Below are 27629 nucleotides of genomic sequence, written 5' to 3' on the forward strand. Positions count from 1 at the left end.
CATCTAAAATCCTTCAACCTGGAGCTCTGGGGAAAAATAGCTTACTAATCCAGGAACATTACTATAAACGCAAAACATGTGAATACTGTACCATACTGCAGCATATAGTATGCAAATGTACAATATTCAAATGTGCGCAATTATGGATGACCTTCTGAATTTGCCAAAATGTCCAGTTTACATGTTGTGCAGCATGGAACACTGAACCGTTATATAAAGTCATAATATTCTAGTGAGACTAATAACCCTGCACACACAGCTGTGATGATATTAGCTCATCTTTCTCTTGACTCACTATTTGATTGAACTTAAGAGGATAAAAATCATAAAAAATGGAACATTACCGTTCCATTAAAGGTTAATGTAAGAATAAAGTCCCAAATGTGACAAATAAAGTCAAAGGTACCAGAAATATAGTTGCAATTGTGATATGTGTGTGATATAGAACTAAAGTAAAATGAATTTAAAGTGCCCCTATTATGGATTTTTGAAAATGAACTTTCAAGCAGTGTGTAAAAGTGAATGAAAACATTCTGCAAAGTTTTAAATCTGAAAGAGTGTCCTCTATAAAGTTATTATCTCTCAAAAGAAAGAGTCAAACTCTGAATCATTGAAACGAGTTGTTTTTAAAATGAATCCCAAGCCGTTTCATGTTGACATCAACATTAAACATTAGTATATTGCCCGCCCACTTGTGGTCTTTTCGGTTGGTCTGAATGAAAATGCTAATTCATTCTTTGCCACTAGATGCCACTTTTGGAGTGGAAAAAAATAGTGGTTTCCCCGGTAATGGCTGTACACAAAGCAGCACTGCACTCAAAAACGCAGCTGTTATTATGAAATAGAAATGAAATCGAGCAGTCGGACCAATCACCGCAGATTAACGTCACGCAAAGGAGGGGTTTGGAAAAATTAATCGTTTAGCGAATCGTTGAGCAAATAAGGTAAAAATTAATGCATATTATAAGACTATGAAAGTGTTTTTTGACCTTGCATGCATGTCAACCTGTTGTCCGGGACTCCAAAATATGAACCTTTCATTACTCATAATAAGGGCCCTTTTTTTTTTTGTTACTCCAAAATGGGCTTCAATTGTTTTAACATAAAATAAGTTAAACAGTGCAAACCAGTGGCCAACGGTAGTGTTCTGGAAACCTGTTTGAAAACAGTTATTTAAAAAAAAAAAAAAATGAAATATGATGCAAGTCACAATGACGTGAAATAAATGTAAACACAAAATATTCTTTATTTTTTCGTCTTTAACTAAAGACTACACAGATTCACTGCTGTAGCTCTAAAAGGTATCTACATTTGCATTTCATTTACAGCCCATTTCTTGTCATCTTATTTACATTTTCAAAGAGAAACATTTAGAAACACAGTGTTGCGAACAAACGAAAAGTCAAAAAAGTTTAGAAAAAATAAAAGCCTTACGATGCATGTCAGTGCAATTAAACACATTGCATTTTTAACTTCATTCATCATTCTTTTTAAATACAGCGATATTGTCAGACTCATGATGTCACTGCATTCAATGACAGTAAAATAAACCAAAATATGCTCGACAATATTTTACAGCTCAAAACACTCGATCTAATTATCTTGGTGACCATTCCCAAGTGATTTCCCCAAGAGTGACAGCAGGGGCAGATTTATAAACCGAACGCTAACGTGAAGCGCCAATGCACCATCATGTCCGACATATTAACACCATCCAACCAGAAATAGACGCTCTTTGAAGTTCACGTATCCAGATGATGGGTTGACGTGCATTTTAACCTCTAAACGACGCACCTTCAGGCTTAAATGCATTTCAGCCAGCTTGCAGACTTTCACATTCAGAGCACTTACGACGTTGCCCCATGCTTGGGAGACCCTCGGGGCAAAGGCTGTTCACAGGGGTTGTCACCTTTCTTTACCACAATGTGCAGTGCTTGCAGCACTCAGTACATTTCTTTAAAAAAAAAAGAAAACAAAGGAGTCTGAGTGCACGTTTAAGTAATGTGCTTCTTTTTTTAAGCATTCATGCCGCTTTTCGCTTGAAGCGCTTATTTCACTGACAAACATGAGGATGTATACTCCTCTAAAAAACACAGCACTAAAATAAATACTGTCATTCTTAGGAATGGTCCATATGCAACTCTTTGTTTTTACCATGAAAACAAATTAATTGAATTGACTGATTTTTCGGACTTTATTCCATGTGTTGAAACACTAGGCATTGTTCAAGTACAACAATTAGCAATAACAAGGGACAAGTGTTCACATTTCTGTATGCTTTCACATTTTTTATACTGTTTTGTGAATGTTACCATGAAATAGCATGTTGCTTTCAAACTATTATATATGATAAAACAACCTTCTTCATAGTCTCAGTAGCTCCATTCCAAAACCTAGCGAGCTGCCTTGCTAGGCAGCACCCTAACAAGAATGAACCATCATAAGTGATTAATCTGGATCTCTGCACGGCACACAAATAACATAAGTGAACTGATTGTAATAGAGTTTGATGTTAGCATGTTGCTATGCTAAATGCATGATACTCTAATAGGCATAATAATACATAGCACAGAAATATTGGATAAGAATCCATATAATAGTAGTTCAGATAACTACTACTGATACTTTAAAGTAGTGAATTAAATATAAAATTATTTATAATCAATATTTCTCTAAAATTGTTGGCCATCTTCAATTATTATTTTTTTTTTACTTGCCTTCAAAACAAAAGGACACATGCAACTCTGCCTTGAATAAGACGAAATCTAACTGCCTATGGGAATAGCTATCAAGTCAGAACAACCCTAGAAATGCTGTCTAGGTAGGCAGCTCACTAGGTTTTGGAGATATTTCTTTTAAACAGTGTTGTTTCATTTTCATTTCAAGTACATTTAAAGACCATGGGGCTACCTATTTCCTATTTGTTTCCTAAATTTCTGTCAATTATTAAAATTTTCCAGAAGTGTGCATACTTTATTTTTCTTTTTCTTTTCCTTTCCTATTAATGTTTAAGCCATTTGGTCAAATTTAGAAATAAAAATAATATTTAAAAAATGAATGTTACCAGCAAGCCACCCAGTCCCAAAATATTACAAGACACCACAACAAGTTTTGAACATGAGATGGGTTCAGCTAGGTATCTGAACTGGTAGCGATGCACTGCAAACACCAATGTCCTTGTTTAAGTATGACATAGCCGGTGGGCTTTCAAGTATAAAAAGAAGCGATTAAAAGAGGTCTCTCCTTGGCTGAGGCGCAGGAAAAGGCAGAGTGGAGTGAAGCTCGTGAATAACAATCTGCTCGTCTGGCAGCAGGCTGAGCCAGTGAGCATAATGCATTACTAGCCTTCTTCCTATATTCCTTTGAGCAAACCCACAAACTCGAAGGCAGAACCGAATAAACCGCCGACACTGCCATATGCCGTCTTCTAGCAGCCACACTTAAGGGGCAAAGGGGGTTTAAGAATTACCAAAAGAGAGAAGGGCACTCTGCTGTTGTCGAAACAGTGCAACTGTTTTCAACCATGTACATCATGTATTAAAAAAATAAGTCTGGAACAGTCAACATAAAAATAAAGTAACATAATATGGTCACAAACGCAACTTGTCTTTGGCAAGAAGTCCTGGACGCTGAGTCCGAGCACGGGTTCCCCTCGCATTCATGTCACCTGCGACCCATCTCAGTCTGTCGCAAGAACTGGATGTTATTTACATTGTCGGCCAACTCGGGGAACTGGTCGACCGATACTATGTAGAAGCCCTCGTAGCTCTGCACGCGTCCGGAACTCAGGAGCTGCTGCCTCTCCCCATCCGTCCAAGCTCGAGAGCCCTCTTCTCCTTGCCGTAGTCTGTGACGCTCACGAGCCCAGGAGGCCGCGACGACCCTCTGACGCGCCAGCTCCAGTACACGGACCTTCTCTTCATTGTGGCTGCTGCCGTAGCGGACGTTGAGGCACAGCGTACCGTACTGCAGCTGGACGTCGGTTATGCGGCGTGAACGGCCACTGAGGACCGTGTTAACTTGCGAGATGGTTACGTTCACACCCGTCTCCAGTGTGCGCTGGCCCACCGTCATGCCTAGCAGAGAGAGGTCGCCCTCTACTGGTCCCGATTTGACAAAGTAGTGCGTGTCCACACCTGCGATGGTGAAGTGTAAATCCTGGAGGTAGGTGGCCTTGTCTAGGACTGCCGCGATCCGCCGCCCATCTTCGTTGGCCAGGCTGATGATGTCGGCAGCAACACGGCCCTCCCGGATGGCAACTTTCACACCTTTCCCGAAGAGTGAGGCCCCTGTGGCGAAGAGCGTGTGGAGAGGGGTTTGAGGGCAACCGGAATCACTCAACCCATAGATCTGGTCAAACCGCTCCAACCGGACGAAAGACTTCAGCTGCCTCTGGACTTCACATTGTACGCCCAAAACAGACTGCAAGAAGACAAACAAAACCCTGTGAGTGTCCTGTCATCGGTTTCACATTGATCATGGGTGACTACTTTCATTGAGTGAATAAATTAAACGTATGATATTGCATCTCCAAAACAACATTCGCCATTGGCCACAGTGAGGTCCTGTGGCGGTATTGATTGAATGTGACATATTATGACACGTTGCATCTCACCAAAACACTGTACATTGTAAATCCTTGCATATGATTTTCACATTCATTATGTTATCTCCTCCAGTGGCAGGCGTCATTGCGCCCACAGCCTTCGCTGCTGCTATTTCCTGTTGGTTTGTGCAGGATGGGTGATCTCAGCGGGAAACTCATCCTACCCCCATGAGGAGAGCTGAATACAAGACTCTCTCTTTAGGCCAACAATAATGTAGTGATAAGTCATCCTCTCCTTTAATGTGACTTGACGGGAAACCCGCGCCCCAAGAGAAGATAACCATGAGGAACCTAAGCGTGCAGATGAATTGTACTAGTCCTAGAAATAGTGTGTTCTGGGTGTCAGACTCCAGGGCTCCTGTCCGGAAGGAGAAACAGAATCCAGCTGAAGCTCTGGCACTGGCACAAAGTTCTTGTGTTATCTGATATGATTCCCTCAGAGTATATGTCCCCATCTTTCCCTTTGCCTCCTTTTTGCTCTCTTTTTGTGTCGTCCTTCACTACCGATTAAGTTACTGAACTTGGAAAGAAACAAAAGGTCTCTTTAATGACTCAGTTGTTTTTCCTAGACAGTGATGAGATTAAATGGAAAGCAAATGGAGTCTCCTGTACCTCACGTGATTCTCCTGATTAAAATACCCTGGTAATCTCACATGTACCTTCTTCTAGGGTTTCAGGAGAGATCTCTGCATTGGCTCAAACTGTTGAAATTTACTCTACCAGCCTTCTCATTCTGGTCAAAGTGCAGAGGGCACAGAGAGATAAACGGATGGTGGGGGTTGTCTATGCTGCAACCTACCTATTTGATTTTTCTCTGACCAAAAAAAGGAAAACAAATACATCACTCAAATAGCACTGGGTTTTCAGACAGCATGGAGGCCTATCAGTGCAGGGCTCTGATCAAAGTCAAAATCAATCTGCGGGCATCCAGTGGATATCAGCCAGCACATTTACATCATTTCTCATCCTCATAGGTCTTTAAGACCCTGGGAGTCTAAACGGCAAGGAGAAAGAGAGTGATAAAAAGTCAGCGCTCCCTATCCAGCTGTTGCTGGAAATTTTCAGAGCACTAAATCCATCACGCTCAGGGTTAGAAGCAGCAGAACCTATCCAAAAAACCTCCAGTTGAATTAGAAAGTGCTGGCTGAGAGTAAGAACACAGGACTGAGCAGGTGAATCTCAATGCCAAAGTCAATATTTCACACCACAATTTTGAAATCTATATTCAATTACATTTTGTAAAAATGAGAACAAAGTATTTTGTAAAATGACAACAAAGAACCTTTTTTAAAGGATTAGTTCATAAAAGTAAACATAAATGTAAATTACATTATTACATTAGTACACCATAGTTGTAGTGTCTATAATTATTTAATCATAATGTTAATTTGGTAATACCAATGTTAATGAGATCTTGGAGATAATTAATTGTCATGAAAATAAGCCATATTAATTTTAATATAACCCATGTTCTTTGTAAGACTCATTCAGTTGTTCTTGTGTGGGTACTAGGTAGTAGGTTTGTTAATAGTTGCATAATATGAAATTTCAGCCAGAAAGAAATTGGAGGAAAAATAGTTACTGGTAATGAAGGGACATTTCCACTATGCCTTCAGATACTCTGCACTGCAGGTCTTGTAAATGTAACATGGGCATTATGGCATAAACAACCCACTTTAGACTCTCAAAAGAGCAGCAGTACAGCTGCAAGGCCATTAGTAATTTTTTTTTTTAATGCAGCAGCTTTAAAAGCCCATAAATGACCCCACAATTACATTGCCAAAAAGCAAATTGGTTGGCAATTAGAATTGTTTACTGCCCCCTAATAAAAGGGACAAATCTGCGTGTGGGGTTGAGCTAGAGAGAGCGGATTTATGGGTAACTCGGTAGGCTTGGCTATGCAAAGGGCTGCGGGACACAGATTGTTCTTTTTCTGTCTCACTTTGACAGTAAAGTTTCAGTCTCAGAGTAAACATTCAAAAGTTTTACGGTCTCGTAAAGAATATAAAAAAAAAAACATTTGAAATGGAAAATTCAAGCAAGGGTCTGGAATTGAATTAGGCTCTTTTGAGAGCAGTCTTGAAAGTGGTATTGGATGCACTTCTGAGGTTCCCATAGGAGAGGAACCCTACGAGGTACATGATAGAGTGGGAGTCTCCCTTGAGGGTTGAGATTGCTGCCAGAGTCCATAGTTGCATCTTTGCATTGTGTCCAAGTTAATTTGAAGTCGACTCACACCACTCCCAAAGAAACAAACCTTCGAGTGCAATTCTTTTAACTTTTCGCAGGTTTTGAGAAGTGGTCACACTAGAAAAGTTTATTTCCTGCTCTGTTGATGGTTCGATCCAATGGCCACAAGTAATCGTTTTTATGTTTTGCATCGGTGGAGACTTTTTAAATACACACCCTGCCAATTTAAACAGAGTTGTATGCAAGAGCACACTACAAGAGGAGACCGTGTGCTCTTCATTAAATTATAATGATTGGTTCCCAAAAGAGAATTCATTAGGACAAGTCTGGTTTAATACCTTCTACAACAAAGAGTAGATCCTTTGTTGGTAGGTGAGTCTGTATGACCGTTAAAACCAAAAAGTACTCTCTGAAAGAGACTGTTTTCCCTCACAACTCTACTAAATAAAAACAAAATCTGGGCTATCTAAAACTTGAAAGTCCTTTGTTGGATACTTCAGTTCTCCTTGAATGTTTGAAAGCCATATGAAACCTGCCAGGCTGACGGCTTCAAATAGCTCCATCACATTAGATTTAAAATCTCATATCTCAGCTGTCTGAAGCTCACCCATGTCGCTTAGCCTCAAATGCTTGCTTATTATAGAGCCTGATAGTTTGAGGTTGTGCTGCTTATACTGTTTAATGCGTGGAATGGAAGTTCTTACCATCTGGATTGTGATTGGACTTACCATAAAAGTTATCAGTTTTAAAATTCAAGTAGTTTAAGTTGCTTTTATACATCTATGGGGTGGGCAGTACAACAAAACTTTTACATCACAGCACAATTGGCTTTTATAAAACGCTATCGGCACAATATATATTTTCATTACTTTCTATTAAGCTTTCTGGACATTAAAAAATTTCTTGTTTTTCTAATTAATTGATAAAAATACAGTAAAACAATGCTACAATTTAAAAGAACTGTTTTGTTGTTCTATATTTTAATATAGAATAATGGCAAAGTTGAACTATTATCAATATTGAAAACTGTGATAATATTGCAAAAATCTATTTAAAATAATTTTAGATGGAGTACAGCATTTCACATGGAAGGATATGCCAACTCCCCAAATGTATTTTACAAATCAGCTACCAATAATACTGTGAAGTCCTATATACCCTTTATCTTCTCGAAAGAACCATTAGTTTGAGACAGAACAGCTTAAGAGGTAAGGTGTCCTTAACAACAGCCAAAACAGCCGCCACTATGTCCAACTGGCTTCTTAATTATTCAGGTGGCTTAAAGGAGGCTCGATAATCAGTGCATGTCTGAGGCTGAGAAAAACAGGGAGCATTGAGACAAAGAAGCATAAAGATAGGGAAAGAGAGGGAGACAACATCTTTTAGAGAGCTAAAGAGTGTGAAAGACTGAGCTGAAATCAATGGCTGCTGCTGCAGGAAATTTGGAGTGAATTTCCCTAATGGCAGTCCTATTACAAGGGCTCTTTAGCTTGACCCCTTTCCCTTGGCTTGAGGAGCCAGAGCAGAGGCCAGGCTTATTCGCACGAGCATCTGGGTTGATTGCTGTGAACGCCTTTGGGAAGCGGCAAACTAAAATGTCAAAGTACTGCAAATAAAGTCTGAAGTTGGAGTCAAAGGCTAGGTGTGTTTTTAAAGAGGTGGGCAAACAAAAAGACAAATTTGTTGGATGAATTACCTTGGTGCTATCCCACTCCTGAGTCTTCATCTGAGTGTGAATGAGCTCGTAAGAAGGCTCCATGGTGTCTGTGGCAGGTTTGTGGTAGCCAGGGATGACGTTGTATAGCTGGAAACCAAATGTCACTAGCCAGCTGTTAACATCTGTTGAAAGATAAATGCTGCGATGAAATACACTTACAGCAGAGCAAAAGGTAACTGCAGCACTCAGTGATAATGCCTGTATAATAATTTACTCGATTTTGGGTGAACTACACCACAAAAGTGTGATTCATTGCAAATCAGGACACATGCCAAGTGAGCTCCTTCTTGAAATAAGCTCCTGCAGTAATTACAGGCAACACTAGTTTCAGAGACTGGACTAAATATGATTAATCCTCCACAAGTGGCAAATCTCCAAAAAAAAGATGATCATTTGTAGGAGTTTGTCCACACACAAAAAACCCCCGATAAAATTACATCCGGCAGGTGGGAAACTTGATGTATGAGATCGGCTGGTGTGCTTGATGATCATACATATTTCATGCTTTGTCACCCTTTCTATAATCAGAATATGTATTTTTGTTTTTGTGCATATTCATAGGCATTAGCATGAATAGCGAATCATACTATAATATACAGAGAGTATGAACCTTACCAAAATCAAATGGCCTTTGGATTTTTCCCTGCTGCATCAAATACATTAGTCATGGATAGAAGAGACATTGCTATAACAATGAAGTGCACACTGATGCCTGCTCCTTTATTTAAGGCTGTGTCACTTGACAGGGTTGTTTTAAATATGTATTTGATTAAGGACAATGAAAGGACCCTTCTGTATTTCAGAAGAATGAAAATGTCAATGCCATCATTCATAAAAGGCTGACAGCCCACTCAAGTACATCTAATATCCAGCAGAATCTTTAGATTTCCCTCTTCAAAGCTAACTTTAATGATGTAGGCTACAGCCTAGCGGCTAGGTGTTTAGCTGAGCTTGAAATATGGCTAGTCCGCAGTAATATTAGCATACATATGCTATATCCTTCTGAAAAAGACAGAAAAAACTGTCAGTTTAGAAAATGCTGGTTAGTTCTGGTATAGTTGGTGCACCAGTATGTGCTTATTTGCTGGTGAGCAAAATTAACCAGATTTTTACAAGTAAAATCAAAAGAAACACACCAATGCTAAGCGAGTAACATAACATAAGCAAGTAACCAGGTATAGTATTTTGTAGTGGTGCTATATGAAAGGTAAAAATTGTTATGGAAAAGGCTCACGAGGTTCACTTTTGCTGCATCCAAGGTAAGAGTTAGGAGCAGGGTTGCTGCAGCACTACAAATAAGTTCAGTTTATGAATGTTGCATATGAATTTTCAGAGAACAATTGTTCATCTCACCACAAATCTTTTCGAAAGGATACTCAAAGGAAATAAACAATGGAACACACTAGAACAAGGCTTCTCTAACATAAACAACTGATATTGTGATTCTATAGCGTTTATTTCCTTTGATAGCAAGGGCACAAACCAAGGCTTTGATTTCAGTCAAAATACAGCACTCATTCACTGTTATAGACTACAAATGTGACTATAATATTTTACTTTCTTTGAGTAAGGCTGCGATTTCACTTTCAAGTGGAGAGAAAAGTGAATCGGCCCCTAGCTTCTAGTTCCATGGACTCCTTTGTGTTATTTGTCTAACACTGGGGAGCATTCACTACTATTTACCTCCCGCACAGGCTGGGGAAGCAAAGACTGATGGGATATTTCAGAGGAATAACCTGAATGAAGAACAAAGGGGACTTTGTTGTGCTGTCATTTCTCACAAACAGTGTATGTGGAGGCAAGATCACCTCAAGCTGGGGCTGGGACGAGAGCCTGAAAAATAATCACTCTAGTGTAAAGATTCTTGGCACCAGCTGCTCATGGTGTTTTAGATTGTTGAAGGTAAAATGTAACAGTTAAGTTATTAACAGGCTATTTAATAGCCCTCCCAGTCTTTGGCCTGAGGTGCTGGCATAGGCTTCCTCAGCCCTATGACCCTACATAGGACAAGCAATTTGCATAATAGATAGATGGACGGATGTATTATATAATTTTAACCTCAGTGTGTTCCAACACAAGATTTAAGAAATTGTGTGTTTACCTGTCATGTAGCACTTGGTTTCTTGGTTGTTGCTCAGTGGATTGTTGTTCTTAAACATGTAGAGGTTGAAGGGCACAATGTTGTTGCTGTTGAGTCGCTTCCAAACATCATGGTCAGGTGTGGTCCATCGGCCTGCAAGAACATCGTAATCTCTGCGTCCCATGTGGACAAGCTTTGTAAGGGGCTCATAGAGGCCACCATGGTAGCCTACAACTAACTGGAAACTTGGGTTGGAGTCCAAATACACTTCTCCAAAAGCTGTGTGCAGGATCTGTTTGATCATGAGACCGGCACCACTGAATACAGCCAACGGTGTACCGATGTTATCACAGGCCACGTAGAACTCATCTCCACTGCTCAACTCCATGGCGAAGAGGTGGCCCTGAAGGTCATAGTAGAGAGAGGTGATCTCTGAGCTTGAGTGATTGTACATGTGCGTGACTCTGGTGGGACTGGACAAGTCTGCGTAGAAGAATTGCAGATGGTGACCTTGGCTGCATCGACTGGACACTCTCCTGCCCAAGCCATCATAGCGGTACTTGATGGTCCATCCATTAACTTTGTTGTAGGCTTTAACAAGCAACCCAGCAGAGTTATACTCAAAGAAGTCATTGCCTCTCTGCCTGAGGAATCCATCCTCGTCCAACCGGTACTGCACGTCACCCAATCGAGTAATGCGGTCCCGAATGTCATAGCGTAGCGGTGTAAGCCTGGCACTATTACCAGGACTAAGGAGGTGCAAATTTCCATTCAGATCATAGCTGTAGCGCCAAAGAGGCTTGTCGTTGATGGACACCACCTGGAGTTGGCCATCAGCATCATACTCATAGGTGTAACGGGTCGTATTTGCATAGGGCCCCACTTTAAGTTCCTTGGCCACCACTCGCCCCATGTTGTCATACTGTACCATCATCCAGAACATCAGCGAACGGAAAATCTCATACTGCACCTCTTTAACTCGTCCATAGGCATCAAAGTGTTTGGTGTGAGTCATGACAGCTGTGGTAATGATCTGGTTAATGTCATAGTAGATTACTCCAAACTTGCCAAACTGCTCTGTTTTGCCTGAGACGTCATCATAGCGGTAGAGGTCAATAGGCAAGGGGGTTTCATTGATGACCGCTTGCATGCTGGTGACCCGGAAACTGTTGTCATAGTTGTAGTCGAAACGAGCATTCACCATGCCCTCCTCACTGAAACGAAAGATCTGTCTGTCGATGAGTGGTCCGATCTGCCTGTAGCGTATGGTACACGCAAAACCTTCACTTTGAAGCCCCACCGTTTTCAGCATGCCTGCAGATTCATCGTAAGAAAAGGCAATCCGTGTTGTATCATAAAGTATTTCCAGCAGACGGGAGAGTTTCCCATACTTGTAGATGACTCTACGCCCCGTTCCTTGGTGGATGGTTTGCAGAAGCAGTCCATCTTCGCTGTAATCTTGCAAAACTGTGGCGTTGCCCTCAGGTGGCTTGTATGTGTTTCTGTAATAGCCGATGGAACGGGTGGTCTCCAAGGTCTGCCTGGCCACATTGGGCATTGTTACTGAAGAGAGGCGATCGTTCTTGTCAAACTCGAAGATGTATTGTCGCTGGCTGTATAGCAGCAGCACCATGGACTGCCAAAGGAAAATGACAAAATGATGCTCAGTAAGATGATTTAATGAAGCATAGTAATTCCCAACACATTCTGAGAGCACTTCAAACAGTTAAATGTGAAATTCTCAACCCAGTGAAAGTGAAGGTCACTAAGTACCCAGGAGTCACATTGCACCACATGACTAACTGCACAACAAACTGTAGAGTGTCACATAATCACTTCAGGGTGCATAAAAATTACAAATATGCTGCTCTACAACCCTGACTGAAAAATGAAGAAGGGCAAAATCTCATTTAGTGAGGATTAAGTCATCATACCCCCCCTCCCCTGATACCAGTTTTAATAATATCACCCTATATGGAGGTCAGTAGGAGGATATTCTGGAGTTTATATTTTAACAGGAATCAGCTCTTCTCCTTTTTTTATACTTTGAAGTTATTGATCTTACCAGCAGCACATGGTCATTTTAGAATGGCAAGAAACATTAAATAGAGTGAATTTAGAGCTTACAATCAATACTTTTAAACCCATGTATTGGGATGTCAGCACTTCCATGTACTAAACAGCTGCCATTTTCGAATTACACGGGGTAAGGTCTTGCATTTCTCAGATATTGGTTCTGATTAACAAGACTTTTAACAAGAATTTACTTTTATTCTCAGTGATATTTTAGGAACAATTTGTTGTCGGGCTGCATGCGGTAACAATGCATGCAACACAAGTTACACATTAGACAGGGATCATTGCTAAATGATTATTATGTAACAAATTAACAGGGTTCATCAAAAAGATCTCTTCAGAAAAAAAGAGAACTAGCAACTATTTTTCAACCTGATAATTTTCCAGATAAAGATACTTACTTTTTCAAGGTAGGTGTAGCTCCATGACTTTCCATCTGCAAATATCTTTGAAGTGATTCTCCCATTTTGGTCATATTCCATTCGGACAGACATAGTGCCCCTCTGGATGCCTGCGATGTGGCCACCTGGTGAGTATGTGACATTGACACCATTTAGCCGACTACTTGGAGCCCACAAAGTAGGTCTTCCCGCAGGGTCATAGTGGATCCTCAAAGTGAATTTCCTATGGTCATCATAGACTTTCTCAGTCCTGGTTACTCGGTCAAAATCCATGGATAACAAGTTCCTGTTATGAACCTAAACCATAAAAAGGAAGATAGGAAGATTAGGCCTCTGAATTCAACACATGGGCTTGATAGCATGAACTGTCTCCGCTGAAGCTCAAATTATGGTTTACTCTAATGATTTTTTACTTTCAACTGCATACCTCTAAAGGCCACAAGCTTTTTAATTGACTAATTTCTCTGTTTGCTGCATGTTAACACAAAAAGAGTAAGAGAAGTACTCAGTTCAGTATAATCATTCGTCAAGGAATTATTGCGGGGTAGATTTCCACTTCCATTGTATTTGAAGCAGGAGGAAAACAATGACACTTGAGGTGCATATGAAGTTCAAAGCCCACTACATTGTTTGAATGACATGTCATACTGAGTTTTTGGCTCAGTCCGAATGTGCCGAGCCCTCTGACCCCGGAACATGCTGAGATCAGAGCTGAGAACTAGTCCTACATTGCTAGTAATCCCAAAGACAGACACAGGTCAAAGCGGGGGGCGATCAAGGATTTAGAGGCCTTAATACCTTCAACCCTTGGCACAATGCACTAGAATCTTTATTGCTGCGATGTGAATTTGGGTATTGGTGGATAATAAATGGGGCATCCAGCTAGACCTAACTAAATATCAACATTGTACCAGCAGGTTCACCAGGGCTGGACTGGGACAAAAAAAATCGGCCCTGGCATTTTGGCCCAGACCGGCCCACTACATACGATCAAAATACTACCCATCTTTGCACGCCCTTGAATATGTATACCAGCTCCTATTCCATAAAAGCACTAAAGCCATATAATAATAGACAGGAAAGAGTGAGAGTTGACACATTAAAAACTTTTAAAAAGTGTAATTTATTAATATAATAAAACTATAATCCATACTGATGAATCCTAAAACTATAGGCCTATATAATTATGACATCCTGTGTATGTGCCTGTGTGTTTGAGGGAGAAAGGGAAGAGACATGATAAATTGTTGATCAGATGATCACTGTTTCCCATAGTATAGCATTAAATAAACTGTAAACTTACTTAGTCAAATTTGTAAACTCCTTGGATGAACCTTTAAAAGCATAAGAAGGCATCCTGTGTGTTTGTGTGTATGTGTGTGTGTGTGTGTGTATGTGTGTGTGTGTGCAGTGGTGTATAAAGTACCCAAAAGCCATACTCCAGTAAAAGTACAGGTATCTTACCAAAAAATGACTTTGGTAGAAGTTGAAGTCTTCGTTTAGAATATTACTTGAGTAAAAGTCTTAAAGCATATGATATTTATTGATATTTAAACGTACTTAAGTATTGAAAGTAAAAGTACAAGTAAATGCAAAATGGAAAAGAACCAAATATATTATATATATATATATATATATATATATATATATATATATATATATATATATATATATATATATATAAATATTCTGCAGTTACGGATGCATAAATAGGGCTAATGTTGTGTTTTCGTTCAAAAAGGGGATTCATTCTATAAGTACACCGTCCATTGCTCAGAGACGCAAAACAGTGCTGTGATCTTTGTTTGGAACTATTTTCTTTGGCAAAATTGAGCAAAAACAAGCAATAAGTCTAAAATGTAAGTCACTTATTGCTTTACTGAACTTGTATGAAATGATTATTAACTGTTCATGCTGATATCTGCAGAAAAACGGTACTCTTTGTGTGATATAGATATAGAAGTTATCCTAATCCTAAATCCTAAACCGGCCCAGCGGGAAAATGCCCGGTCTGCCAGATGGCCAGTGGCTACCCTGAGGTCCATAAAGAACCTACACTTGTTGTTGAGAATTGAAGTGAAGTGACATACAGCCAAGTATGGTGACCCATACTCTGAATTCGTGCTCTGTATTTAACCCATCCAACATGCACACACACAGCAGTGAACACACACACACCGTGAACACACAACCGGAGCAGTGGGCAGCCATTTATGCTGCGGCGCCCGGGGAGCAGTTGGGGATTCGGTGCCTTGCTCAAGGGCACCTCAGTCGTGGTATTGAGGGTGGAGAGAGCGCTGTACATTCACTCCCCCCACCTACAATCCCTGCCGGCCCGAGACTCGAACCCGCAGAGACTCGAGCCCGAGACTTGGATTGCAAGTCCGACTCTCTAACCATTAGGCCACGAATTCCCCAATCACAATGCAAAAATAAAAATCGCTCTACTCCACTTGGTAACCCGAAAGTACTATAAACTTAAGCTAATATATTTAAGAAAAATGCTTATTAGCTTGTTTCTAACGCTGGCATGAATGCAAACTCAAAATTTGCTGTAAAACTTTATTTTTTCCAAGCATACCACTTTGTTGTATTATGTCTACAGGGTTGAATGAGTATTGACTAAACAACCATCTGGAAGTTTGGGCCAAACAGTCTTTGAAATGCATTAAAATTAAACACTCATTTCCCCATATCTCTTATCAGTGTAATGTGTCCTTAATTGATCTTGGTTTTTCTCATCAGGTACTCTGGTACCCAGCTTGGCTCACTACTGGCAAGGCTTAACAGAGTCTTAAAGTGATTTTGCGAGTTGTTGTTGGCTTTGGTCCAGTGGTATGGCGGACGGGGGGGAAGAGCAGCAAGCAAGCTTTCGCTCTCTCTCCTTCTCGTGGGCATGCTGGGAGCTCTCATCTGTGAAGGGACAATTACACTGGGGCCAATTAATGTCACTAATACCTAATTGAGAGGATTATTTTACATTAAAAGCATGAATGGGAGAATTCCCGGTGGGGGTGACAGAACAAAGAGGTTGACAGAATAAAGGGCAGATATTTTTCCCTCCCCACTCCTTTAAGCCTCACCCACCTACTGATGAACATGGCCCCTATTTCTCTCACTCTAGCTTTTTCAAATACAGCTTGACTCTTTTATCTGAAGATATCAAGATTGAGAGTTTACTCAAAGAATCAGTCAATCTGTCTATCATCTACCAATCTGTCAACCCATCCATCCATCCATACGTCCATCCATCTGTCCATCCATCTGTCCATCCATCCATCCATCCATCCATCCATCCATCCATCCATCCATCCATCCATCCATCTCGTTCGAAAACCAGTTCGAAAATAGTTATTATTTCTGCTATTCTTTTTGGTCACACAATTCACTTAAGTGTTATTTACTAGACATTTCAAGGCATCAAAAATCCAGGTTTTTATGGCTCTGAGGATGAGAGAACTTTTGTCAAGGGCCGATTTGTCCAGAGTAGGATGACAGGGGACTTAAGCGATGGGTTTAAAGAAAAAAAAAAATGGAGAGAATGAAAGGGAAGGCTGGATGCTGATGCCAGGCTCTGGTTGAGCAGAGGCCCAACGGACTGGAAAAAAAAGCTCTTTTGGCAGTGAGATCCTGGGTCTCTGGAGAATGGAAACCCACTCAAGGGGAATGTCTTAAATTGGACATTCCTTTAAATGGACTAAGCTTTAGGAAAGCAGATATGGCGGGAGGAAGAAGATTGGACAGGGGCAGAGTGGGAAAAACAGGGTTTGAGGAAGTGTCTAAGAACCCCCAAAAAGGACATCAAGACAAAAAGTAGGGTGTACTTACACTAAACCATATTATTCTACATGTTACATAAGGCACATTAATAATATTCAACAAGCATTATAACAAGCATTAATAATATTCAACATTAATAATAATAATAAGAAACCGGTCACAGGTGAAAAAGCATGGACATTCTGTAAAACATCTCCTTTAGTCTTTCATTGAAGAAACTACGTTATATGTGTTTGAAAAACATGAGAGTAAATGACAAAATTGTCATTTTTGGATGAACTAACCTTTATAGTTGATGTTTTGCTGACTGAAATTCCAGAAAGGTTATCGTATAATTCACACACAGTATTGGGGAATGTTAGACAGACACTTGCCATGTTTCTCCCTCCCTTCTTTGACAGCCGGATGAAATTTGCATGCTTTGCTGATCAAAATACAACTACTTTGAGATTACCCGACTCCTGTTTGTCAACCAAACAATGATTAAAACTAGGAACAAAAGACAACACTTTTTTTCATAACTCCGCTAATTACGAGAATATCTTAGGACTGTCACTAATGCACTTTTGCCAGTGAATAAACAACTTGTAAGTAACGTTTGTTTTCATAAATAACCATCAATAATTGAAATGTCCCATTCCATATTCGAAAAGTCAACAAATCTGTCAAAAAGCATTTGATTTTCTTCTCCGCTGTCATAAAAAATGTATTCAAGTTTTTGTTCTTCAAATTCAATATTTGCTTGTCGCTTTGCCATTCATTAATAATTTTCCCCCATCCGCTGCTGTGGTAATCTTGTTTGCTCAGTGTGATTTGTCGCTTCCTTCAGTAAACACACTTGTCCACGTGTTGGTTTTGTTTGTTTGGAGGCAGTATAGGACACCGTTCTAATAATGTAAAGCAAACATTTAGAGAACTGTCAGTCGAGGCCTTGCATTTAAGCCTTCAGTGGTTTTTGGGATTTGAGCTCGCTGTGAGGGGACAATCTACGCTACTATTTTTCCAGAGCTCTGTTGTTGTCAAGAGATGTGGTTGCTATGGAGACAAGAATAATTTCGGTGGCCTGGCAGCTGTTCTTGGTGGTGTGTAGTAGCCAGTGTGATGGACATGTGACCACAGTAATACTTCAGGCTGCTAGTGACCCACATTTCTACTAGGGCTGGGTATCACCAACTACATCTTCATTCGAAACACACTGCGATATAAATCTAACGAGTCAATGGATCGTTATGCATCACGGTATTGTTAGTGAAAGCCTTTATCTTTCAGTTAGTATCACGCCTCATAGAAGCTTTGTTAACTGAACTGTGGGAAAGCGTATGGATGCACACATTACAAGTAGCTGATATACTGTATGGTTGAAATAATTGTTATATAATTTTTAAAGAGTCATTTTAATACCATATATGCTTTTGCAAATGTGTCCATTTAAATCTCTTTCTGTTCTGCCCTTAATTCTCTTGGCTTCATATCAACTTGACAAACATCCTCACAGCCAGCAGCTTCACCCCTCATACAACACACACACATACAATTTGACACATTCACCCACTCATCCACTCACATAATATCACTTGATACGTCACTCAAGGTGGCTCAATGATTTCAGTACAGATTGTCCTTTGGCTCATACTTCTAAGCCGAGCCTTTCTACAGTCTGCACTCAAAGGGGTTTTCATATATCGTACACAAATCTTATATATATACTGTATATATACTGTATATATATATATATATATATATATAATAATAAGGATTATGTCTCATACCTTGCAGGGATGTGAAAGGTTATGCTTCCTTAAACTAGTTTGTCATGCATTCCTTTATTTCAACACATTTACAGGTAAGTCCTAGTATTTTAAATTTGTGATTAACGCGATTACATTTTTTAATCGATTGACAGCACTAATACATATATACATACATACATACATACATACATACATACAGATATATATACACACACACACACACACACAGTATAGTATATACATTATAATACAATACACACAAACGCACAAAACATAACTGCATTATGCAAATTAAAATTAACTGTTTTAAAATATATATATATTTTAGAATGTAATTTATTCATGTCATGATGAATTTTCAGCATCTTTACTCCAGTTTTCAGTGTCACATGATCTTTCAGAAACCTAAATCTGCTGATTTGATGCTCAAAGAAATATTTATTATTATTATCACTGATGAAAACAGTTGTGTTGCTTAATATTTTTACATAAATTATGCATTTTTTTTCAGGATTCTTTGATGAACAGAAAGTTCAAAAGAACAACATTTATTTGAAATAGAAATCAATTGTAGCATCATAAATGTTTTACTATAAATTTTTGATAAATTAATGCATTCTTGCTGAATAAAAATATTAATTGCTAAAATCTTACTGACCCCAAACTTGTAAATGGTAATCTGTATATGCACATATATCATCTTGCAAAAGCTGTAAGGTGGTCCCAGTACTGGCAGCACAAGAATTATAAAGACATCAGATGCTGTCTGAGGAAACCCTCAGGGTTTTGAACACGAGAGAGTCAACCCTGCCCTAGGCGGTGACCTCAGCCCTCAGGGTGACCTCAGCCCTCAGAGACACGGCTGCTGAATGATGGATCGGCCACTGAGACACACACAACTGACCTTGGAAGGCTATTTGACCGGTAAGGCCTGGCTAGACTCTATGGGGCAGCCATATTAAGAGTGATCAGTCTAAAGGACAGGCGCAGCGTGTGACTGAGACTGATGAAAAGAAGCTGTAGAAATCATATTCGAGAAGCAATTACTGAAAGTACAGGGGCCTTGATGCTCAGATGAGCTGCTATATGGAGGTGTGACTGCGAGGTATGGAACTGTGTCTGCGTAAAATTAACTCAGGATGAGCAGATGACAATGTTGAGGTAACGTGGGGGTCTGAACACAATTACCTGACTATGTGAGGTTCTGATGATAGGTAGGTTGTACGGTTGGTCTCGCAAAACACAATGAGAATTTAATAATGAAACCCTCTCATTCAACAAACAATCTGTGAGGGTCTATGGACCCTTCCCCCGAGAGAGCACCCTAAAGTGCTCAGTTACCAGGGAAACCATCTGTTGTATTGCTCAGAAGTATGCGAGATGCAAAGTGCAGTAAGAACAGACCCTTCTGAAACCCATGCAATGACTATAAAAACAGAACTTTCCTCCTTTTACTCATTGACAAACCTTTCTACGAATAAACATGCATCTCAGGACATTGTGTGTATGATTTTAACTGTCTTGTATAGTGTCCCTTGCATTGCATTTTGTTGTATGCCTGCTTTATGAGTGAAGTACTAGTTAATGTAACCCCACCTATATCGTGTCTCCTACCAAACTAATGCTAATTTGATGATGCACACTTTGGTGTACACCACCTCCTCATAGAATGCTATGTGTGTTTGTAATTTAATTAAAGTATAGACTACCAGAGCCATTCGAACCATGCTCTCAGACAAAGGGTCATAAAACCCCCCAATATTTCAAGCCTCCCATTTGGAAATTCAGCCTTTCTCATTGGTCAAGCGCATCCTGATAGGTGGGATACTTCCCTTACTTTAAAGGGCTCACACACAGGTCCGTGCTCTTTTCTGCTAAATCTCCCAATTGCTGCCCGTGTGGTTGGACTCATGGAGAGCCTGAGCCGGTGCGGGCGTGCCTGGCAGGCCCCAACATATAGAGCCGTGTGCCATCTCCCTAGCCTGGGAAGATGGCTCTTGACCACAAAGAGTCAGACTAACACCACTGGAGTTTGTCTTCACTCAACCCTGAAATTCACCATCATGGAAATGCCCTTGATCAGACATTTCTCTCTCCCCACTCCTGGTAGCCTCTGCATCTTCATCTCAGGATTGCGGCCTGTAGTTCCACTGCGGCCCACAGGGCCTGTAGGCCCCATTTTACATCCAGCCATGTGCTTATCTAGGAGAGAGAGGACTCTCTCAACCACCACAGAGTCAAGAACAACCTCGTTCCACAGTCAAATGCAAGTATCGTTCGTTTCACCACACAGAGGTTTGTTGTAAGCTATCGTAAACTGCGCTTTGAATTAGAGACTGATGGTTCTTTCAGATGGTCAACTCCGCCTCATTCCCCCTGTTTCTGTCCGGTTTCATTCATTCAACGTCACCTACCCTTCCCATGTACCACGTATGCGTGATTGTGTGTGTGTGCGTGTGCGTGTGTGTGTGTGTGTGTGTGTGATTGTTTAGTTATATGTTTGTGATTTAGTTAATAAACTTTGTGCACAATACAAATGAGTATTGGTTTCTGATTCCCTGCTTGCAACAAAGTCAATTTAATGATTTTGATCTTGTTACATGCTCTGAGTATTACAGTACCTTAGAAAAGGGTATTTCCCTTACCCTGGAAATGAAGATTTCTTTGAATTCATAATAAATCAATACTGAGCGTTCGCTAGACGGCCTGGTCAATTGATTGTACTGTAAATTCTGCTTTATCAAGCCAATTCTATTAACTCATCCAAATATCATAATTAATTATAACGAATTATGATTAATTATTAATATTCCCCTTTTAAGATAATTTGCTACACGCCATACTTTCAGAGTATCTTGACAATGCAACTGCATAAATTTTAATTATTAAAGCTGCAGTTCGTAAATTTTGGCGCTCTAGCGGCTAGTAAACAGAATTGCGTGCGTCTTGCGGAAGAACACTGTAGCCGGAACTACTTCTCTCTGTTTATGTCTATGAAGAATCACGCAGGTTCTGGGATACTTTGCAGCGGTACCTACCCGAACCAGTCTAAAATAGTCCAAATATAACACTTATTAAAGGTGTATAGTAGTGATTTAGGACAAGCGAAAAACACAGTTTGGAAATGGATTCATGGTGTACTCGCTTATTATATACATTTTGTCAATTTTGAACACAAAAAAGTTACAGACTGCAGCTTTAAATTTTCAAAGTGTTGGTTTCTATGGAATTGTTTCTGAATTTTGTGACAACTAGATACTCAATTTACAAGATTAGATGCATTTACTTATTTATTGCAAATTGCTTGGGATATAAAAAGCATTTTGTAAATGAATAAATAGTTTGTTAACAGTATAAATAGTAGCTTTTGGATTAATTTCTAATAATTTGGCTTTGGATATGTTGCCAGCGGGCTTCATGGCTCTCATAATTTTTTCTTGAATGTGTCTAAAATACTTCCACATGCTGTCTAATAACATTTGTGCTAAAATGGCTATGTGATCCTGTAAAAAAACAAACAAAAACAAAAAAACCCACTGCTATTACCATCTTTTCCTGTAACAGCACAGAACTGACAGCTTTTTAGAAATAATTAGACTCTGAAATTCATGTACACATAAGAGAAAAAAACAGAAAAAGAAAATTCTGTGACGTTCTTACCCTGAGTCTGCGTCCATAAACTGTGACCTGTCCTCGTGCCTGTTCTTTCCGTTGTCTCCATTCCACCAGGTTGAGTCCATTGTCGATGGGCAGAGTGACGTTTCTCTTGCTTATGGTCGGGTTGACTGTTCCTGACAGCAGGTGAGGCTCCGTGTGAAGAGCCACTTCCATACCGTTGGCCAATACCAGACGCAAGGAGCCATCCAGACCAATGTAGTAACTGTTTTTGACTTGATCTACGATTTAAAGACAAACAAACTAGTCTCATATATAGTGCAAAAACCTTGTGGAATTATTATCCAACAGTATCAGTAAAAGCTGACAGAATTTTACAGACTATGACTAATCTCCACCCTTCATTGGTTACATGCTGTATTGCTCTCAAAATGGCAGCCGAATTTATGACACCACTGTTTGTTGAACAAGACCAGACAGACAGCGAAACAAAGGGATGATTCAAAGCCTAGTTAGTCTTGAGTTGCCCTCAGAAGACCGAAAGAGAGAGAGAGAGAGAGAGAGAGAGAGAGAGAGAGAGAAAGAGAGGCAGAAAGCTATCATAGTTGAAGCCGTCTGCCTGTGGCAACTGAGATGCAACTAAATCTGAAACTGTCTGTCTCCATCCCAGGTGGTCTCGCTAAGCACTTTGGAGGGACACGGAAGATGGAAGACAGTGAAAGAAAAAATGGGGATGAACCTGAGAGAAATAAAGAGCGAAGACAGCGAATGCGAGAGAGACTGTTAATAAGAATGACGTAGCAAATGAGAAGATGTCAGTGAATGCTTTGATGAAACTCATTACTAGTCAAATGGAATTAATTGCTTAGCAAAAGCCGTGCAGACAACAGCCATACAAACAAGTTAGCATGTGAAGCTAACAAGTAGCTAGCTGACAATTAGCTACACTCATTCCCTGTTAAAAATAAACAAAACAAATACAAAAAAATACTTTAAAGTAATTATATTCCAATTAAATACATTGAAAGGCACAGTGTGTGACAGAAAACAGTCCTTTTACAGCTAAACAAATCACTCAACAGACATCATTCTAATGCTCTCAGGCAGCTAATTTCTACCTGCGCCTATATCTACTTTATGAAGTGAAGTGAAGTGAAGTGACATTCAGCCAAGTATGGTGACCCATACTCGGAATTCGTGCTCTGCATTTAACCCATCCAACGTGCACACACACAGCAGTGAACACACACACACCGTGAACATACACCCGGAGCAGTGGGCAGCCATTTTATGCTGCAGCGCCCGGGGAGCAGTTGGTGGTTCGGTGCCTTGCTCAAGGGCACCTCAGTCGTGGTATTGAGGGTGGAGAGAGAGCGCTGGACATTCACTCCCCCCACCTACAATTCCTGCCGGCCGGAGACTCGAACCCGCAACCTTTGGATCACGAGTCCAACTCTCTAACCATTAGGCCACGACTTCCCACAAGGAATTGTGTTATTATTAGGAATAACACAAATTTTCCTGTGTTTGTTAAAATGAATTAAAATTATACATCTGTCACGTATACAAAAATACCCATCTAAAAGCAATTGAGACTATAGCTCACAACTTTGCAACTGTATTTCTCATAAACACAAATTTCATTGTCAAAATATGACTTCATATCTCATAACTGCAACTTTTTTTATGGCAGCTGCAACTTCATAACTCACAATGAGACTACATTTCATTACGAATTTATCTCACAATGTGACCTTTTCATTACGAATTTATCTCACAATGTGTCTTTCTCTTAAATGCAACTTTGTCAGATTATTTATCGAAATCTGAAAATATCTCATAATTGTGATTTAGTCTCCCAGCTGTTGCAACTTCAAATCTGGCAATGTGACTATATTTCATAGTGAATTTATCTCAAAATGTAACACTTTCTCATAAATGCAACTTTATTTGTTGAAATCTAACTATATCTCATAATTGTGATTTAGTATCTAGCAGTTGCAACTTCATATTTTGCATATTTTGACTATATCTCATAATTTGGAAATTTCTTATAAAGTCCCATTGCGACAAATAAAGTTGAGTTTACATTTTGTAATTATGACTTTATTTCTAACAGCTGCAACTCTTGTATCTGGTATCTTGCAGTGTGACTTAATTTCTTGTAATTACAAATTTATCTAACTTTTATTTAATCTAACGATATGACTATTTCTATTTTAAACTTTATCTCACAATTTATAAGAAGAAACAGTCTTCCATAAAATTCTGAAATAATATCTGATAACAATGGCATCTTAAATGTAACGTCTTTATCTAAAAAAATTCTAAAAAAACATAATTGGCTTGCTCTTAATTAAAAGGCAGGACTTAAAGCCACATTGAATGGTTCAACTCCATGAGTTGTCCTTTTCGTCCTCTATACCGTCTTTGAAGAAGAACAAAGTTGTGCATAAATTGGATCATAGCAATGTCAACTGTATAAGCAGCTCTTGCATATTTATCTTTTGATGGCTTATTCAGGTAAATAATATTGGTGCCCTGAAAAAAACCTCTGACTGAATGACCTGGAAATCGAACACATGCTCACTCAACCTTGGAAAGTCAATAAACAGCACAAGGTCACCACCTCCGTGAAATGCATATCCAGATTGCGTGCGTGAAACTCTGTGTTGGAGCTAAAGCCAAACTGGTTTCCGTTTACAAAGCAGACAATAGTGAATTAATTAGCAGCAAAGCGTTTGGCAGTAAGCCCTCTTTTTCTCTCTCCAGCAGATGTCCAGGACAAGGTCACCAAGCGTAGGTGACCATTAGTTTAGTCTAGGATAAGAACACCAGCAGAATTTTACGCCCTCTACCTCTTCTCTCAGAAGCAGTCGTCGGTAAACCAATTGAAGCCCAGGGGAGGAGGACAGCCCTTCAAATCAAACGCTCACAGGAGCGCAGAAAAATCTTTACAGTTTCTGAGGAAATAGAGCAGGGCACAGGGAGTTCAAAGCTATTTATTGGGAATCGATGGAGCGCTTGGTTAGGTGAAAAACAGGATATCGAAATGCCAAAGTATGCAAGGAAAATCACAAGCTAGAATGGCGGCCCCTGACCCCAACCACACCCCTCTGTCTCGAGGGCCAAAGTGATTAAGATTTGGTTTTCAAAGACGGACAGGAAAAGCAGGAGCTTGGTGAAAAGGGGAGGCTGGAACAAACAAAAGTGGTGGACAGGAAATCAATCTGGACTTCTGTCTTCATGAGTGGGCGGTCTTGCAATTTTAGAGAAAATACAAACACTCATGCCTCTATTGATTTCACGAAGAAGAGGCTTGTTTGCTTCCCACAAACATATCAATTTTGCCTCACAGTTATTTTACTTTATGTACAGCTACTAAGTTTCTAGTGTATAAGAGAACAAAGGAAGTAATTACTTTTGGGTGACAGGAACAGTTCCTTTGTTTCCTTTATTTATTCACCATCATGTTGTTTCCAAGTGTTCTGGATGTAATATTTTGTATAATGTGATATTTGGAAGAATCTTCTTAGTGACCAAATATGACCATCAAACTGGAACTCGAACACTATAAGTCTTCTAAAGCCATACAGACAGAAATATACACTTCACAATTGCATGTTTTTGACAGTTATTGTAGACAGTTATTATATTTGACAATTATTATAGACAGATGTTATTTGATTTAAAAAAAGCCTAAAACAATAATATAGTGAATGTGAACTGTTACAATAAATATACAATATTTTCAAATGTCAAATGTCAAAGCTGAATTTTCAGCAGTCATTACACATGATCCTTCAGAAATTATTCTAATATATTAATTTGGTGCTCAAGAAACATTTCTTCTGATGCGTATTAGTTGAAAATGGTTGTGCCGCTTCATGATTGCTTTTTTAAAAGCTGCATTTATTTAAAAAATATATCTTTACGTTACAGATGTCTGTAATTTTCTGATCCTTTCTGAATTAAAAAAAAAATATTCACTAATAATATTCCCCGCTAATGAGCTGTTGACTCATGTACCACTATGACTGAATCATTCAATTCAGAGTGAGTAAGCTTGAGAAACTGATTACTTCGATTCACGCACAAATCATTCAGTCTGATGTGTGAACACGAACAAATGATTAATTAAAAAGAACTAGCTTAAAAATACATTTCATTATTTTATCCAGTTCTTGAGTTCATTTCAGTTACTTAATGATTCAACAGTTCTTGATTCAACAGCCACTGAATGGCTTCAGAAGCCTTGACATATAAAGTACAAGTCATATTAACTACTTTCATTTCATGATTTTTAAAATTATTTTTTTCTTGAAGACATGAAGGCGAGTAAATGATGGCAGAATTTCATTTTTGTGAACTAACCCTTGAAATGTACTGAATTAATAGTGTCTAGGCTAATACTATTTATTAGTAGGCTAATTATAGTGTCTAGGTCCTAGCCTAGGACCTCGATGTCCTAGGCTAATATTTTACCCAATTCCCAAGAACTGTCCTCTAGGATGTGTTCAATAAGTGCAGCTATTCTTACCTTGCATGAGCGTGTAGAAGGTTCCTGAGGCCGAGAGATTGGTGGTGACCGTGATGTCCTCTTTGTTGGAGCTCTCGGTTTGCACCCGCACAGTACTGTCTGAATCAGTGCGGTAACTGCTCACCCTGCCCGTGGGGTAAGTCACGTTTGTCAGCCGCCCATAGTTGTCATACCTGAGGAGATGGAGAGAACAGAATGTGAAGAAAGATGGCTCAACTTGTCTTTAATGAGACCAACTGTGGATTTCAATCAAATGCAGATCTGGCTTTTTAATAAGGTACTGTCAAAGTGAGCTGCATAAGCAAGAGAACGGCCTAAGAAAAATGTAACTGTGTTGCAAAACAAAATATTTTGGAATGTAATGGAAAAGGGCTGAAGGTCCTTTCTCGATTTTTGAAACCATTTGCCACTGTGGCAGACATCAAAATAACACTTCAACTTCAATCTCTGCAACAAAACTGACCTTAATTGATAAGCAACAGCATGAAGAACTTATACAAGCTTAATTTTCCCAACAGGCTTGTTGTATTTGAATGTGGCCCTCGTGGCTTGTGAAGTTCAGAGCTTAGACTTAAATGAAAATCATTATTTGTTATGTCCTTCCAAGCCTTCATGACTTTCTTCTGTGGAAAACAAAGATGATATTTTGATAAATAACTGTTTGGGTCCCAATTTTGTCTTCAAGAGTCTTCTTTTGTGTTCCACAGAAGAAAGAAAGCGTGAGAAAATGAGATAAATTAAATTTTTGTGTGAACTACCCCTTAAGAACATGACTAGTTTGAGCTTCAAACCACTACAACTATCACTGTAGGGCAGCTGTACAGAGTCAAATTCATTGGGTAATCTGAAATTGCTTGGTTCTGAAAATAAAAT

At 39.5% G+C, this 27629-nt stretch overlaps 1 protein-coding gene across 2 annotated transcripts in view; it reads right to left on the bottom strand.

The window, feature by feature from the left end:
- Window positions 1-2997: 2997 nt before the first annotated feature.
- Window positions 2998-27629, bottom strand: part of LOC306851400 (teneurin-4) — a gene marked incomplete at its 5' end in the record, with an annotated part of 157629 nt that continues 132997 nt past the window's right edge. For both annotated transcript variants that reach the window (XM_079387595.1, XM_079387594.1), the window contains 6 exons: window positions 2998-4422; window positions 8493-8635; window positions 10615-12229; window positions 13071-13367; window positions 22262-22497; window positions 26757-26929. In XM_079387595.1, coding sequence (XP_079243721.1) covers window positions 3664-4422; window positions 8493-8635; window positions 10615-12229; window positions 13071-13367; window positions 22262-22497; window positions 26757-26929 — 3223 coding nt within the window. In that variant the 3' untranslated portion in view covers window positions 2998-3663. The remainder of the gene's footprint in view (window positions 4423-8492; window positions 8636-10614; window positions 12230-13070; window positions 13368-22261; window positions 22498-26756; window positions 26930-27629) is intronic.

The sequence above is a fragment of the Barbus barbus genome (assembly GCF_936440315.1).
Source record: "Barbus barbus genome assembly, chromosome: 31".
Taxonomy (NCBI): domain Eukaryota; kingdom Metazoa; phylum Chordata; class Actinopteri; order Cypriniformes; family Cyprinidae; genus Barbus; species Barbus barbus.